Genomic DNA, 17,460 nt, shown 5'->3' with positions numbered 1-17,460 from the left:
TCCCAAATGAACTTGGTGTGTTTACTCTAACTACACATTGAATATGGACAAATGCCTTTGTTGTAGATGGACTTCACTACTTTCAAGAATTTGAGCTCGCACAAGTTCGAACTGAGGATGAAGACTAGAAAGGAATTTGATGAAACGAAATTCCTCTCGTTGCCATCTCATGGTCTCATAATCAGTTGATAGGGATGGTATACATTTAGTTCTTCCCACATACCCCACCTCATTACGTTAAATAATTCTCACCCACACTCTTATCTCCTTGTTAAAACGTAAAGTTGTTTTAAAATAGCTTATATGTACGAGTTAAATTCTTTTCACCTGAATACATCTCTTTTAAATTTCCCCTAACTTCTTTTGCTGTTTTAAAATAGATAACAACGCTAATATATGTGGTTCCATGCTATTCCATGACAAGGTTCTAATACAAGCAACTTGCCACCCAATCATCATAATCTATTGAGCTTTCATCAGGCTTAGGAGATGTTAGATACTTCAATTCCTTCTTCCTGTAAGAAACACTTCTACTAATATGGCCCATTGTAAATAATTTGCATCATTAAGTCTGGTCAATGTAATTTGAAGATTTGTCGACTTAGATGAGGTCAAAAGACTACTCTTAGCATAATTCTTGATATCCATATTAAGGAAGAGGAGATCAAACACACAAGGATGAACTTGAACTTGAACTCACCCAACACTTGCTTTAAGAGAGCATAGATCAATGACCACCATAACCATATTGGCCATTTGATGACGAGTTCAAAGAACCCTTTACTTTCATTCACAATCTCTACATTCCCACTTAATTTTCAAATCTGGCCATAGATGCACAATGGCTCACTTTGAACCATAATGATTGGTTGCATGTGGCAGTGGACCTGAAACACACTCACGTGGCACAACTATATAACCCACCGTATGGTGGTTGAATAACAAATGGAGGGAATTTGCGTAAATCAGCTCCCAAACAATTTAGGGTTTCATGTTGTAGAGAGGGAAAAGAAGAAAAAGAAGAAGAAGAGAGAAAGTGAAAGAATGTGGAAGGAACACGATATTGGATCTTTTACTGTTCTACTACCATATTCCTTGAGTGAGATTGAGAAGGAGAGAGACTATGAGGAGAAGCAAGAAAAAGAGAGAAGGCTCTAAGAGGGGGTGATGCCCTAGCCTCCTCCTCACTTATCGTTAGGGCATTCATAATATATGTGAAAGTACAAAAATATCCCATTCTTAAGTTATTACATAATCCAAAGCCCATTAACTTAAACTCTATTCTAACACATCACCTTTAAGGACTAAAGAGGAAAATAATAATTTGAAACAATAGAAATCGTAATTTCCACACGAAGTGGGCCACACGTTAAATCATCACAGTCCATCATGGTCTGTCAACACTTTCTTCTTCTTTTATTTTTAAAATTTTTGTTTATTTATTATTATTTTTATGTGGAATGCTTTGTTTAGTCACATGGTGGAGGCACGAACATTTATTTGCTAAGCGCCATTCCTTCAGTAGCTGAAATCATCTATATTTTTTCGTAGCTAAGGTCGATCACAGACTAACTCACTTTACTTCTTAGGTGATGGCCATAATTGCAGACTTTATGCTTGTTTGGCTTCCCGCACCCACTGTTTCTCTACGACCAGCACTTGCAGTCAGTGCTGGACCCATTGCTAAATTTTTCTACGGCTGCCCTGACAATGCATTTCAGGTGATTGTTCACTTGTCTAAAAGTTGTTGAATTAGTCTGTGATACAGTACAAAATCACTGATTTTGTCTGTTGGAACCCTCTTTGCAGGTTGCTTTGGCTGGAACGTCCTACTCATTTTTACAGAGAATAGGTGCAATAGTGGTAAAGTGGCAGAAATTATTTTATTCATTTCATTCACTGCAATAAGTTTAACCCTAAATTGAAAATTTTCATGATTGGTTCTACCTCCCTGCAAATTATTGTCTGGACTCTGGACTGTGTTGCAGCGTAATGGGTCAAAGCTTTTCGTGGTTGGAACAAGTGCATCTCTGGTAGGACATTTCAGCCTTTTGTCTTACACGCAGTATTAGCAGTTGCTTATATCTGGGAATTTCTAGCATTCATCGTTTTTGGAAACTGTTCTACTCATTGCAGGCGTGAACTTTGAAAGATCCTGTTATTGTTCAGTGCTTCAATATGTTTTCTGCCATATAAAATAGTCATGTTGCTGCATTGTTTCTCATGTGTACCTTGTATGGATATGTTACTGAATTCTTTCTTCCCACTTTTCCTGCTTCACGTTATCTATTTTATTACAAGGCATGACCCATTGAAATGCTGGTATGGTTGCCATTGTTTTCAGCATATTGAATGTTTTGTTTTTCTAGAATTTATTTATTTATTTTATTTTTAGTGTGACGGAATCAAACTTTGAATTAGTTATTTTATGGAAGAAGACGTACCTAATTTGTGCGTGATAGAGGAATTATTTCTTGAATAATTTCAAAAAATAATTCCTCTATCACGCACAAATAATTTGTGCGTGATGGAAGAAAACTCTTTTTTTGATTTTTTTTTTTTTTTTCATCATAGTCATTTTTCTTATGAAAATAAATAAAAATAAAAAACAATTATAAAATTATAAAATGGGCTTCACATCGCTAATCTAAGGCATGGTGTTGTGCGTCTAATCATCTACATCCGTTGGAAGCATCAACATTCAATATTGAACATAAAAAAGAAGGCTTTTTCCCCCTTACAGTCACCATCCATTTGAAAATCAGAAAAAAATTAAAAAATTATAAATTGAGGTTAACATCCCTATTCTAAGGCATGATGTTGTACATTTAATTATCCTACATTTTTTGGAAGTATTCACATTGAATATTAAACACAAAAAAGAAAGCCTACTTTCTTTGTCTTTTTTCCTTATAGTCACCGTTCATCCAAAAATCAGCAGAAATAGGGTTGTACATCTAATCATCCTAAATCTGCTGGAAGCATCATCATCATCATCATCATCATTATTATTATTTTTATTATTATTATTATGAGTTTTTTTTCAGCATAGTCACTGTTCATCCAAAAATTAGTAAATTTTAATAAAATTATAAAATGTGGTTAAGATCTCTAATCGAAGGCATGATATTATACATCTAATCATCATACATTTGTTGAAAGCATCCACGTTTAGGAGGGTGGGGAGAAAGCAAGAAATGACTCTTATTACTAACCCAGGACAAAGTCCGAAAGAAATATAAACCAAAAAGAAGGGGCGAAGCTCCTAAAAAAGGAAAAAGAAAAAGAAAAGAAGACCACATCTGAGCTAAGGAAGCAAATGAGCAAAAGAAAAGGAGCCCACACACTGGGCCAAAGAGTGAAGCCCACACCCTGGGTGTAATGCCCTGAAAATCAGGGGTCGAGCAGGAGCTCAACTCCCGAGTTCCAACGCATCACTTATGCAACATAGATAATGATGATTAAATGTTGTTTGGCCTAGTGTATACTCAAGGTCACTACGGGCTCGTCACCTGATCGTAGGCCGACAGCTCGAATACAGTGTCCCATACCACCGTATTCGGCTCACGAGTTGATTTACTTACTGGACACTACGGGAAGGCTCGTCACCCCAGCGTAGGCTGACAACTCGACCATGGTGTCCCATACCACCATGCCCGGCTCATGAGTCTTAGCAGATCGAGGTACCAAGGTTAAACGGGTTGTGGCACTGGTAAGTTGGTATCTTAGATTCAAACAGTAACGTCCATATATGGTGAACATACATCAGGTCAACCGGGTTACTTGACAAGCTCGACTAGTACAAGCGCACGTTGATTTAATTGACATGGAGTGCATAAGCATTCCACGTGGCCTAACCACTGTCGTCAAATGACGTACGACTTGGATTCGTCGAACGCATCCGTCGTGGCTAAAATAGTTTGGCCACTAATCGTAAACCATTACCGATCACCTGGACTACATTGTAGCCCCAATCACACTTCAAAACAATTTCATTCACATGTGATAGTCAAGACAGCATACGACAACCAAATCTAGATAAAAAAAATCTTATTTGAACATTTCAATAAACACATGCTACACATGAAACTAAACATGGGCATTCCATCCATATATCGCATAGTAGCAAGATAGGTCACATAAACATGAATGAGATTAAGCCAAAACAACATATCATACTCCAGAGACGATTAATTTAGGCAAGGGAAGACTGTAATAGATATATAAAACGTATATGTAATCATAGGTCTCCAGAGTATGATCATTTTACCAGGTCAGTAATTACATGTAAATTCTCAAAATATACAAGATGGTAATGTGTAATGTCATCTAGTTCAAACTCCCGTAGCCCCAACAGTGCAACTCCAGGTCTACATAGACCCACCAGAGAGTTGCATATAGGAGAACTCCTCCTCGTCATCGAAATAGTCCGGCTCTGCTTCATAAGCATCGCCATCACCTGCGGTTAAGACAGTCTGGTTGGTGTGTACAACACCGTCCCAGAACGTGGGAGTGAGTGATCAACTCAGTGGAGCTATAAGGCAAAGGTTAACATGTTATCAATTCAATCAAGCAGTAATGATAAAGCAATACAACCAAACATCCCTAAGTACTTTGGTTAATGCAATTATGATATGTATTAATGATGTATGCCCTCGCCTGCACTCCCTCTGCGATCTTCCTCTTACGGTCGTGGTATGCACCCCTTCCTCTGTGCTCAACACCAACGCCAAAGGCACATGCAGTGCGATGTTATGAGCATGATTATCGAGTTCTTATTAGTCCTTTTCATACAGTAGGATTGGGAAGCTAAGGCACCTCCCTTTATATCATAACCCAAACATTGATCCATCTAGGGTCGTCAATCCTAGTAGTCACATACGATAGATGGTTTTCCAAGACGCTACGGAGAGGCCCGTCACTATCAGCATATGCCTGGTTTATACTCTTGTTGCTACGGAAAGGCTCGTCGCCTCAGCGCAATCTCAGAGTATGCTCGAGGTCACTACGAATGGCTTGTCACCTAGTCGTAAGCCGATAGCTCGAATACAGTGTCCCATACCACCGTATTCGGCTCACGAGCTTGGGTTGCTCACTGGTCACTACGGGTGGGCTCATCACCCCGGCGTAGGCCGACAGCTCGACCACGGTGTCCCATACCACCATGTCTGGCTCATGAGTCTTAACGGATCGAGATACCAAGGTTAACGGGGTTTCCACTGGTGAGTTTGGTACCTTAGGTTCAAGCAGTAGTGTCCATATATGGTGAACATTCATCGAGTCCATCGGGTTGCTTGACAAGCTCGACTGGTACGAGCATGCGTCGAGCCGATCAACATGGAGCGCGTAAGCACTCCGCGTGGCCTAACCACTGCCGACAAGCAGCGTACGACTCGAATTCATCGGGCGTGCTTGTCGTGGTTAAGTAGTTCAACCACCGTTCACAGACAATTACCGATTGCCTAGACTACCTCGTAGCCCCAATCACATTCCAAAGATAGCATTCACATATAGTAATCCAAAATAGCATGTGACAATAGAAATCAGATATAAACCGTACTTGAGCAATTTAACAAACACATACTACACATAGTATCATACATAGACATTTCATCCATACCGCATATAGTGGTAAGATAGGTTTATATAAAGTATATTATAACCATAGTTAAAGGGATTGAGAATCTTATCCCAACACTTTCATTACGTGCATTTAAACAAGCATTTTCACATTCAGGCATTTCATCAAAACGTAGACTACACATATAACATACATGTAATAACTTAGTTAAAACACATATTATAGCAAATCCTTTCACAAAGGAGATGCCACGTATACAACGATCATGCATTTACAATCAATAATCATGGCAACATGAATCATAATTCCATATTCATTCAAGCATATCAACAAACACATGGATTTCACTATATTCAACATAGTTCATACATGTGTAAAGTGCGGGAAACATCGCATCTAAGCATGTGGTAGCATTCAAGTCAGTCATAAATCATTAACTGACATTGAAAGCCTTGAAAACCATAACCTAAACATTTATAGTCCGCACCTTACGCCGGTAAACGCGTAACGAATTCAGTTTAGACACTAAGTCTTTGTCAACAGCAGAATGACAACCTATAGCATGAATTAGGTTAGCTATTTCATCACTTACACTATCTGAAACCCTAAAATAGCTTAGGGTTAGGTTTTCTTACCTAAGAACGGGATCGGATTCGCCCGAATAGCGATACAGGAATGGTGGATAAGCACGTGGAGTAATGGGATTGAATCCCAGGAAGAAGCGCCGACTCTCTCTCTCACTTTCTCCCTCTTTCCTTCTCTTTTCTCTCTTCTCTCTCTTAGGGTTTTCCAAATTCGTATGGAATGAGAGAGAGAGAGGGTTTAAGGCACTTATATAGGCTCAAATGTGAGCTCAATGGCCCCAGGGCCATGGTATACTTAGGTTATAGCCAAAACCCATCTGTTTCGGCTCAACGGAGCACTTCTGGAGGCCCCTTTTCTGCGTGCGGTCGGACTTAAGCTTCCCGACATTGGATCTAGGTCAAGCTAAGTTTTCAGTCCGATCGGATTTACAGATCGACCGTGGTGGACCAGTTTCAGTTCAACGGTCACCGATACTCGATCAGGGCCACAAGTACACTGACATGTGTTGAAAATTTCTCCTGATCCGAGGGTGTAATTGGGTCAGATTCTGACGGTCTGAATCCTTAGATTTGGCCTGCAAGTGAAACGACTCAATTCACTTGAGTCCCAGTTCATTTTCTAAAGATATTCACGTTTCTCACCATGGTATGCCAAATCGGTTACTTATCGGCCGTATCGGCCGATACGTAACGGTAACGGTGCGAACCGTTACCCGTTTCGGGGCCGAAACGGCCGATTCGATTTTTTGTACCCGTATCGGCCGATATGAGACCAATACGGGCGTAACGGGCCGTTACGGGCCCGTAACAGTAACTTTTTTTTTTTTTTTTTTTAGCTCTGTTTTTGCTGTTTTTTTGAAACCTCTTGCTTCCAAACTGTTTCTAACTCCTTCTACTACTAATTTCGACCAACCTTAGCTAGGTATTTGATAGAAAAACACATTATATTATAGATTTTTTTGAATCAAAGCTCGGTAGGCCATTTTTCAGAAATTTGTCAAAAATAGGTATTTATACTTTTTTTAATATATTTTACTGTTTTAATCATGTCATATGATGTGTTAATCATAGTAGAACATGTTAATGTGCATTTTACAGATTTGGGGTGCCATTTAATATTTTTTTCTATTTACGCATGAATTTGGCCCTCAAAAATAATTGCAAACACCTAAATGTAAGATATTTTCATATTACATTCATTCTAATATATCTATCATTGATAGTAGATAGTTAGAAAATTAAATATATGAATTTTGTAGTCAAATTCAGGTTATCTGGTTCATAAATTCATCAGACAGTCCGATACAACTTCTCACTAAAGAGTGGACCGTTACACCACCATAAACATGTTCCAATTTATAAATGAATGCATATTTGGAATGCTTAGAATATTCCGGATTTAATCCATATTTTTTCATTTTTTTTGGCAAAAAAAAAAATTTGCGCCGTTACGGGCCGTTACGCCCCCGTATCACCGTTACGCCCCCGTATCCGTATCGGTTTTGGAGGTCACCGTTACGCCAACCGATACCGATACGGGACACCTTGTTTCTCACACACTTCACTCCAGGCTCAATTTGTGCATTTCTGGGTACCGTTAGGACTTGATTTCCGAGGTGGTTGTCAAATCCAGGAATGCGGTCCTAACCGCATGGTTTCTCAGTAATCGGATTGTCGACTCGCAGTCCAGGTCCGATACGGAGTTTCAAGGTGCTCCCGAGAGCAAATGGGTTTAGAGATTGATTGTAGATTTCAGGGTAAAGTAGCGTTAACGATTCTACACGTTTTGAGTCTTGCAGTTCGTGTTTATAGTGATCATTGCTAATTTTACAGGTAATCTGGTTCAGCACTAGATAATTCTAGTCTAATTTCTAAAGGATTTGGTCCTTAGTGATTTCTGCCTGAGGTGGTACTCGGGTCTTTGTACGGATTTTTCCGAGACGTTACACTGGGCTAGGGAATGAAGGAGGAAAAAAAATAAATTAGATGAGACAAGATAACTCAGTAGCATAGATCATAATGGTCGTTACAGTCACCTCTTTTTTTATGGTGACTCATTCAACCCTGACTTGCATAACGGTTTCAGCTGATACCATTATGTAGAGGTTGATATGGTCATTATTCAACAGTTTCGGCACACCTTGATGGTCATTATTTGAATATTCAGATTTTCTATAGCACACCTGGGTTTGGATAATGAGAGGCATTCATTTGCCAGAAATATGATATTGAGCAAATCCTTAGCAGTAAATGAAGCAGCTAATGATGAAAAAAAGAAAAAGAAAGAAGAAGATACTCTCAAATAACCAGCATCTGTCAATACCCTGATTCACTATATAGATGTCAATATAGGCACTAAAAGAATAATCACTTGTAGCTTTTTAACACCACAAAGACACATAAGCAGATCTTAGTTGCATGATCCTTCTAACTAGGTGCGGCTCTTGCTCCCACTTTCCTACCTGTTTATACTTGAAAACATTTCAAAATAGATGCTCACCTGAATCTGTTGCTGCTTCACGTTCTGTGAAACTATAAACAAATACCATTTATTCACACACACATACACACACAAAAAAAAGAAAAAGAAAAAAAGAAAAGAACGGAAAAGAAAATAGAAAACATTAGCTGATGCAACATGATTTTATTAGATTGATCTCTCCCAGTAAACCAAGACATGCATTACTTAGAGATCAATCAACTGCAAACAGACCGCGCAAAACTCTATAGAGCTGATTGGATGGGATACTTGTCGCCGACAATCAACTCTGCAGCCAGCATATAACTACCATGCGGCTTATGGATGATTCTCTGGGCCAAAAAAAAAAGACACAACAAAAGAGAGATAAACCAAGACATGCATTACTTAGAGATCAATCAACTGCAAACAGACCACACAAATTTGGAACAACTCTATGGATCTGATTGGATCAGATGCTGCAGGCGATCAACTCTGCAGCCAGCATATGACTATCATACGGCTTATTGATAACTGTCTTTGGTCGAAAAAAGGAAAAAAAAATACACACAAGAAAAGGGAGGGAGTGGTTACAAAATAACTCAAACCTGCCCTTGTACTGAAATGAAAACCAAAAAGCCATCTGAGTCCCATTTTGTTGAAGCAAAATAGAATGATGTATGTATTTGTGTACATATCCTCTATATTTAAACATTGAAATGGGATTCTGTAGTATCAACGCTTCTCTTTACATTTTCCTTACCCAATTTTCTAAATTATCTAATTTTTTACTGGATGTTAATATTCTCTACAAACATTTATTTTCCCAGCACAACAATATGGATTATACAATAAGTTGTCTCCTTAACATTCTAGAGTTTGATATCATTGGAAAGCCCATATAATTAAGCCTCTTATGTCATTTAGTGGAAATTATTTCCATTCCTAGTATATGCTGATTATGTGTATAAATAAAATTTTGGTGTTATGTCACTCTTATATATTCTAATTGTGCTAATATGTGCATGTGCATGTGTGTGTTTCTGCCTGTTCGCCTGTGTTTATGTGTGTGTGCATGCATCCACACATGTGTCTCTCTTGTCTTGAAGTTAAAAAAAAAATAAAAAATTATACTCAATTATGTCAGCATCTGACAGAAATTGGTTACATTTCAGGTTGGTACAGGTATAACAAATGCCCTAATTAATGCAAGAAAGGCAATTGACAAGAATTTTGCTGGCGAAGCAGAGGACGTACCTATATTATCAACCAGTGTTGCCTATGGTGTCTATATGGCGGTTTCTAGCAACCTTAGGTAAGCCCTACTAATGACTGATAAGCAGAACTATTCTTAGTTGTCTTATTATTATTATTCTTATTTTTCATCAGCAATGACACATTTTATTCAATAGACAAATGCTATAATAATCCATTAAGATAATGGGATAAGCACTATGAACACAAAAGGAAGGATGGTCCTTCTCAAGCATATCAATTATGGAATTGGCTTCTCTGGACGTGATGCAAGATCACTCAATCCATGTATAGAGTTCACAAAAGGGGGCCCTACAAGCTTGGCAATTGAAGATTGAATGAGAGAAGTCATCTGATTGGACTTTGGGGCCCACAAATCCAGTTGGATGGTCCACAATAAAGAAACAATTGGATTGTGCATCCCACAAGTCCAACCAGTGATGATTTCAGTCCTTATCAACTATTGTTCAATTTGAGGTTTATATGCAAACTGTACAGCATATACAGCCATATGTTGTATATAATCCATGTTCTGATTTGGGGCCTGTATTTACATTCATACAGATGAACATCACGTACAATCAACCGTACAGCTGGAAGAATCCATACAATTTTACATAAGGCGTGTATGGTTGATGTATAGAGAAGTACAATTATGTCTGTAATTATTATTTGCAACTTCTTTGGCTTCGTTATTTAGTTACTCCCTTTCATGGTAATTTGAGTACAACTAGACCATTGTATGTGGACCAATGAAATGAAAGGTAAGTAGGGAAAGAACATTGTAGAAACTTCTTTTTGAGGATTCTAGAGACAGTAGAGACCTATTGTTGATATTCAAGAATGAAAAACCATGAGAAAATAATGAAAAGATTAAGAAGAGAAAAGGAGAAATGAGAGGAGGAGAGGAAACATGGGGAGAGATTAGATTAGTCTACCATCTAGTAGGAAGAAGAAATTACAATAGTGCCACTCAGGGGTAAAATGACTAAAATACCCCCCTTGCAATATAACTAAAAAATTTCTCTATACTCCGCTTCAAGTGGGAGCATAGGTGCCAATCATGCTCAACTTGTCAATGATACGATGAAGAGAGTCCTGATATCGGCCAATTGCTCCCCTAAGTGAACAAACGGTGTCTCAATCTCCTAGTTAACTTGCATAATGGCAATCAATCTCAATATACTTAGTACGCTCATGAAAAATGAGATTATTAGCAATGTGAATGGAGGCTTGATTGTCATGGTGTAATGGAATGAGATTAGAAGAAGGATGGCTAAGCTCTTGTAATGGTGTTTGAAGCCAAATGAGCTCACAAGTTGCATGAGACATTACCCGATACTCAACCTCTATAGTAGACGAAGCTAACAATTGACTACGTACTTTTCTATGTGACAAGATTGCCATCCATAAACGAACAGTAAACAAATGTAGATCGTTGATCAAGAAGGCTACCAACACCATTAACATTAGAGTAACTAAAAATGTAAAGGTGACCATACCTCTGAAATCATAAACCTTTGCCAAGAGCCAATTTCAAATAACGAAGAATCCGATAAATCACAGTAAGATGGGCAGTACAAGGAGCATGTATAAACTGATTGACGTTGCCTATAACATATGATATATTATTAGGTTGGTAATAATTAAATATGTGAGACAGCCAACCAAGCGGCGATGCATACCAGGATAAAAAGAAGATCGTCATTGTTAAAACTGATCTTCTGATTAACATCCATAGGTGTAGCAAAAGTCTACACCCAAGCATTCCAGTCTCTAATAATAGTTAAAGAGCATATTTCCGCTGAGAGAGGATAATCCCAGACTTCAATCGAGCAACCTCAATCCTAAGGAAATAACGAAAAACTCCAAGAGCCTTGATCTCAAACCGTGTTAGGAGGAAAGATTTAAGACTTAAAAAATACCCGTAGTATCATCACCAATCATCACAATATCATCAACATAAACAATCAAAATCATAATACCAGTGGAGTGACGGCATACAAAAAGAGAATGATTGGCATGACTGTGAAAATATCTAAAATCCAGAAGAGCTCGGCTAAACTTGTCAAACCAAACTTGATGAGGCCACTTAAGACCATAAATGGACATTTTCTAACAACACACAAGCTATGAGCCACTAGTCAAAGTCAACCATGGTGGCTGATCCATACACACCTCCTTTGTAAGATTACCATGTACAAATTGTGTTCTTCACATCCGGCTGAATTAATGGCCAAGACAAATTTGCAGCCAAGGAAATGACCACACGAACATAATTAAGTTTGGCCACTGGAGAAAATGTTTCAAAATAATCCACACCATATGTATGCGTGTATCCCTTGGCTATTAATCGAGCCTTGTATCTATCAATAGAACCATCTAGTGTAAATCCAATAACATCCAATAATCTGCTTCCCTCAGGTAAAAGAACCAACTTTCATGTATCACTTTTCGTAAGAGCTTACATCTCTTTCCTCATAGCTTGTTTTTAGTCAAAACTACTCAAAGCCATATAGAGGCTGCTAAGGACTTGAAAGATTGAGAAAGATGTTGAAAGAAAACAAAGTGATAGGATGCTTAGTACAAGAATGTGTAGGCTTTCGCAAAGCAATAGGAAGATCGTTGGGAGAATGAGAGGTAATGCATGAACCATCAATGGAAGCAGATGGAAGGATGGAGAGCTTATTGGTGGAGGATTTATTATGGCGCTATTACACATGAAGTTGCTTGGGAAAGGAACCAGAAGGGATATAGTCATGTAGTGGAAGCTCTCCCTAACTAGTAAAAGGGTCATACAGTGAATACCCTTATGGAGAGAAATAAGAGATATCCTTAAAGAATGTGACATCAACAGAATATACCTCTTACCAATTAAAGGGTTAAAACATTCATACTCCTTTTGAGAATGAGAATAACCTACGAAGACACTTTACCGACCTTCAAATCAACTTGTCATTACAACCATCAAGAATATATATATATATATATATAACTTTTGGAATTTTTATTGAAAAAAGACCGCAGCCAAAGAATACAAGAAACCAAAAGAAAACAAGAAAAGAAAAATTACAACTCTTGCCAAAAATCAAGAAAAATGGGCAAATAGCTTTTGTTGCAACTACCCATTCTATCACATGCATTTTGACCCTACTGAATACATCCCAAACTCACCCTGCCTAGTTCATGAAACAATGATTATTCCTTTCTAACCATAGGAACCAAATACCCGATACTAAACATAGACACCAAACTTTTTACCCAATCGTTCTTGAACCGCCTCCATGTCACATCAAGAAGAATTGAGCAATAAATCTTGGCCATACCCATGTAATGCCGAACATTTAAAAATAATAATAATAATAATAATAATAAAATAAAAATAAAAAAATAAATCTCACATCCTTCTTGCAAACGAGCAATGGACAAATAGATGGTCCACCAATTTCTCATCTTGATAACACATCAAATATACTTTCGGAAGGATCATCTTCCTCTTATAAAGATTATCGACCATTAGTACCTTCTTATGTCCCATGAGCCAAGCTAGAGCCGCAACCTTTGGAGGAGCACCATAACACCATACATAAGCCAATGGGCTTACCCCAACTCCAGACCTTCCACTAAGAAACCCAAAGAAAGATTTAACTGAGTACTTGGTAGACTTATTTGATAACTCCTACTATCAAGAATATGAACAAAACATGCACATCCAAAGACCTTAGGAGGTAAGAAAAAAGCTTTGTCACATGGATGTAAGATTTCATAGGAGGACTTATTCGATAATATTCTATATGATATTGTATTAATGAGAAAGGTAGCAATTAACAATGCATCATTTCAAAAATGTTTAGAAATAGTCATACTAAGAAGAAGAGTATAGGTAACCTCAAAGAGATGATGATTTTTCCTCTCAGCAATGCCATTTTGTTGCGGGGTCCTTTGATATATAGTCTGAGACAAAATACCATGATCTTACAAAAAATAAGAAAATGTTTGACATATATTCACCACCATTATCAGAATTGAACATTGTAATTAAGTGGTGACTTCGTTATAAAAAGCCTTGAACATATTAAAAACGTCATTCTTAAATTTAATAAAATAAATCCGTGTGTTCCTAGAATGATCATCAATAAAAGAAACAAAGTATTTACTGCCAAAAAAAGGATTCACAAGCAAGACTCCAAACATCATAGTGAACTTACTCAAAAGGCTTGGATTTCCTCTCATATGAACTTGAAGGAAGCACAATCCGGTGATGTTTACAAAACTCATAAGTATCACAATATAATTGCTTCATTGCAGAAATAGAAGGAATGTTTGAACCTAGACAACGATGGATGTCTTAAACAACAAGGTCATCTAGACACAGACTCCCTATCTAAAGATAAAACACTAGTAGCCCCTGTAATGGCACCATCTAGAAAGTAAACTCCTTATGCTCATTGCCCCCACCAATCGTCTGCTTCATCTAGATGTTCTAAAATACACAGTGAGAAGGGAAAAAGTTACAAAACAATTTAGAGACTTTGTAAGAGAGCTAACTGATAATATATTAAGTGGAAAGTTAATCTTTTCAATGCTTTTAGTAAAATAATATAAGTCACAATATTAAATCAGTTTCGTTACTCTTTCTTTACCTTCATACCGAATCATGTTCCTTTCCAATTACTTTAGGTTCGTTGTTTGGTTGCACCAAAATCACGAAATTTTATGAAATTTCATCATTAATTAGTCTAATTTAGTGCAAAATATCATAAAATTGGTGCAACCAAGCACAATCTTGATTAAAAATCTAGAGGTAGTGTGTAGCTTCTGGCACATTTTTTATAATTTATTCCTCACACTTCAAAGGGGTGAACGCTAGCTACATGCTATTTGCTATTAAAAATGCTGGTTAAAACTTAAAAGATACATGCTTAGATACACTCAAAATATTACAAAAAAATAACTCTACAACATAGGTTTTAGAAACCATGCATTGGTGGATGAAAGCAATGCAATTATATCCAAAATAAGTTCATATCATTCAAATATCATACAATGCAAGTAATGAAACACACTTTAACACTCATCAACACATGCGGCAAATTGATAGATAGTCCATCATTCATGAACATTCAAATTATTACACTTGCAATCTCATTTTAAGGGGTAAGGGACAAGGTGTTCCGTAACGGTAACGGTGGCTGTAACGGTCTCTCTTTTTTATTTATTGAAAAAACTCCTGAAAAACTTGTATTTGCCCCGTAATGTTGATTAAAAAGTATGAAAAACCTACATGTCCCGTAATAGACCATTACGGGGCTATTATGGCCATTATAAGGGATGTAACGTGCCGTTAACAGCAATTACGGGTCATTTTTTTTTCCATAACAGCTATTATGGCCGTTATGACCCCGTAACGTGTAACGGTTGCCACCGTTACCTTTACGTAATAGCCTTTACGGCACACCATGGTAAGGGAGGAAATTATAATTTCTCCAATTTCCTCCTCCTTCCACTGCTCAAATTTTGATTTTTATTTTTTTTCCTCAATCATGTTAATGCATGATTCCATAGATATGGATTTCTATTACAATCTATGCTAACATGTGCAAATAAATTAAACTTTTCCCACTTTGGAGTTTCTGCCCATTTCCGCACTTGAGTTGTAATTTCTCCCCAAAGCCGAGATTTGATTCCAAACAGCTCAAGAAAAGTTGTCAAAATAACCCTAGGAAGAGATCTTCGACAAATTTTTTTTTTTTGAAAACTGCTTTCATTTGGACTCTCTCTCTCTCTCTCTCTCTCTCTCTCTCTCTCTCTCTCTCTTATTTCACAGTATTTACACATGCTGTCATTATTGATGGTAATGCTGATATTTCGTCAATGCAATGTATTTAAAGAAGGGCACTGGTCAATATCTTGCAATATTTTGTGTACAATATTATTGTTAATATCAACCTAAAATGTTCCCAATATTTGTATTGCTAACCTGTGATACCAATAATATCGGTCGATAATATCGATAATATCAGTGACACTAGGAACATTGGTTGCCCTCACATTTATATTTGTCCGATCTGAATGATTTTCTGTGAGTGGCATGCATGTGTATTGGTAAACACAGATAGATTGTAGATAAGAGGTTCATTGTAGAGGGATCATTACTTATCGTGTAAGTTTTCACTTGTCAGTTTAGTGATCTTACTTGAATCCATTTTTATGTATTCAACAGGTATCAAATACTGGCTGGTGTGGTGGAACAGCGAATTTTGGAACCCTTATTACACCAACACAAGATCATACTGAGTGCACTGTGCTTCACTGTTAGAACAGGCAACACATTCTTGGGATCATTAATGTGAGTTCTTTGAGCATTCTTTTCAAGTCGTAATTTTTACAAATCCTCTAAACATTCCTAAATTGTCAAAATACATGTTTTTTTAAACAGGTGGGTGGACTATGCTCGCTGGATTGGAATACAAAAGATTCGTGAGTAGAAGGTGTGGATTACATGGAGAAGAGAATTATATGATCCTTGAGTCGAAGATATCCAGAATCCTCAAGCCTTGAGTTGGGAGGTGTGGACCCACAACTTGGTTATATAGACCGTTGATATGATGCGTTCTAACATGGTGTTGCGGCCCCAAAATTTCCCAGATTGGAAGCTTATACCAATCCAACCTTTCTTTTCTTTTCTATTGAATGTGGAACTTGCTGTACTCTCCTCTTAGCTTCAATTTCAGGCCGCCCATGGAAGTGTCAGGATGGTGAAATCAGGGGGATTTTTGTTGAATCTCCTAATCCAAGTTGGGGGCCATCAGATTGACAGGCTGGATCACCAAACCAAGGGCCCCACTTGTTCAAACTTAAATCTTGAGGGTACTGTGCATATCCTCGACTCAAGGTTCATATAATTCATCTTAGATGGATGCATTACAAATCTGATTTTTCCATGGTCTAGAAGTCTGCTGAAATTTGATGATGAAGAGTTGAAGCCCATTGGTGCTTTCTATTTCATTGTTTTATTTCAATGTTCCCAATCTATGGGCACAGGACGGCATGATCGCCGCAGGATCTCTTTTGACTTTTGACTTGCTTTCCTTAAATTCCTCCCATCATAAACACAATCCCAAACATCCCCGGGGATTGTCTTTTAGCTGAAGTTAATGTGGGGTCCATTCGTCGACAAATTGCAATTTTTTTTTTTTTGGATATTTGCTGAAGCTGTTGATAGATTGCATATGCCTGGTATTGACAGCAGTGGAAACCGCCAAAAAATTCTATTCAGAAAATAATTACTGCCACCAAGTGAAGTCCCCAATCGTCTGTGGATTGTTCACATTCCATATCATATCTCTATCATCTCAAAGATTTCAAGTAAGACCTGCACTCATTTGCTGTTTCTATCATTCTGCTGTTAGTCTACATTTCATTGTATGGAATCCCTGCATAGCCCCCATTCGAACTTTAGAAGATTTGTCATCCTTGCACAAGTTCAGATCTATATTTGTACGGGTCTGCTTGAAGGAAACAGAATAGAGGCCTTATCATCAGTGATGAGCAGTCGGGACCATATAGACAGTGTTTCGATG

The 17,460-nt window shown here is 37.7% G+C and overlaps 1 protein-coding gene across 1 annotated transcript in view; it reads left to right on the top strand.

Annotated features, from left to right (window-relative positions):
- LOC131225889 (protein RETICULATA-RELATED 4, chloroplastic) overlaps window positions 1-17,030 on the top strand; it is a 58,355-nt gene extending 41,325 nt beyond the window's left edge. The window contains exons 3-8 of the mRNA XM_058221496.1: window positions 1,590-1,721; window positions 1,810-1,863; window positions 1,989-2,033; window positions 9,799-9,938; window positions 16,101-16,226; window positions 16,317-17,030. Of these exons, the coding sequence (XP_058077479.1) occupies window positions 1,590-1,721; window positions 1,810-1,863; window positions 1,989-2,033; window positions 9,799-9,938; window positions 16,101-16,226; window positions 16,317-16,365 (546 nt within the window). The 3' untranslated portion in view covers window positions 16,366-17,030. The remainder of the gene's footprint in view (window positions 1-1,589; window positions 1,722-1,809; window positions 1,864-1,988; window positions 2,034-9,798; window positions 9,939-16,100; window positions 16,227-16,316) is intronic.
- Window positions 17,031-17,460: the final 430 nt, after the last annotated feature.

Source organism: Magnolia sinica, chromosome 14, assembly GCF_029962835.1.
Source record: "Magnolia sinica isolate HGM2019 chromosome 14, MsV1, whole genome shotgun sequence".
In the NCBI taxonomy this organism is placed as follows: Eukaryota; Viridiplantae; Streptophyta; class Magnoliopsida; order Magnoliales; family Magnoliaceae; genus Magnolia; species Magnolia sinica.
This window is presented reverse-complemented; position numbering and strand designations above follow the sequence as displayed.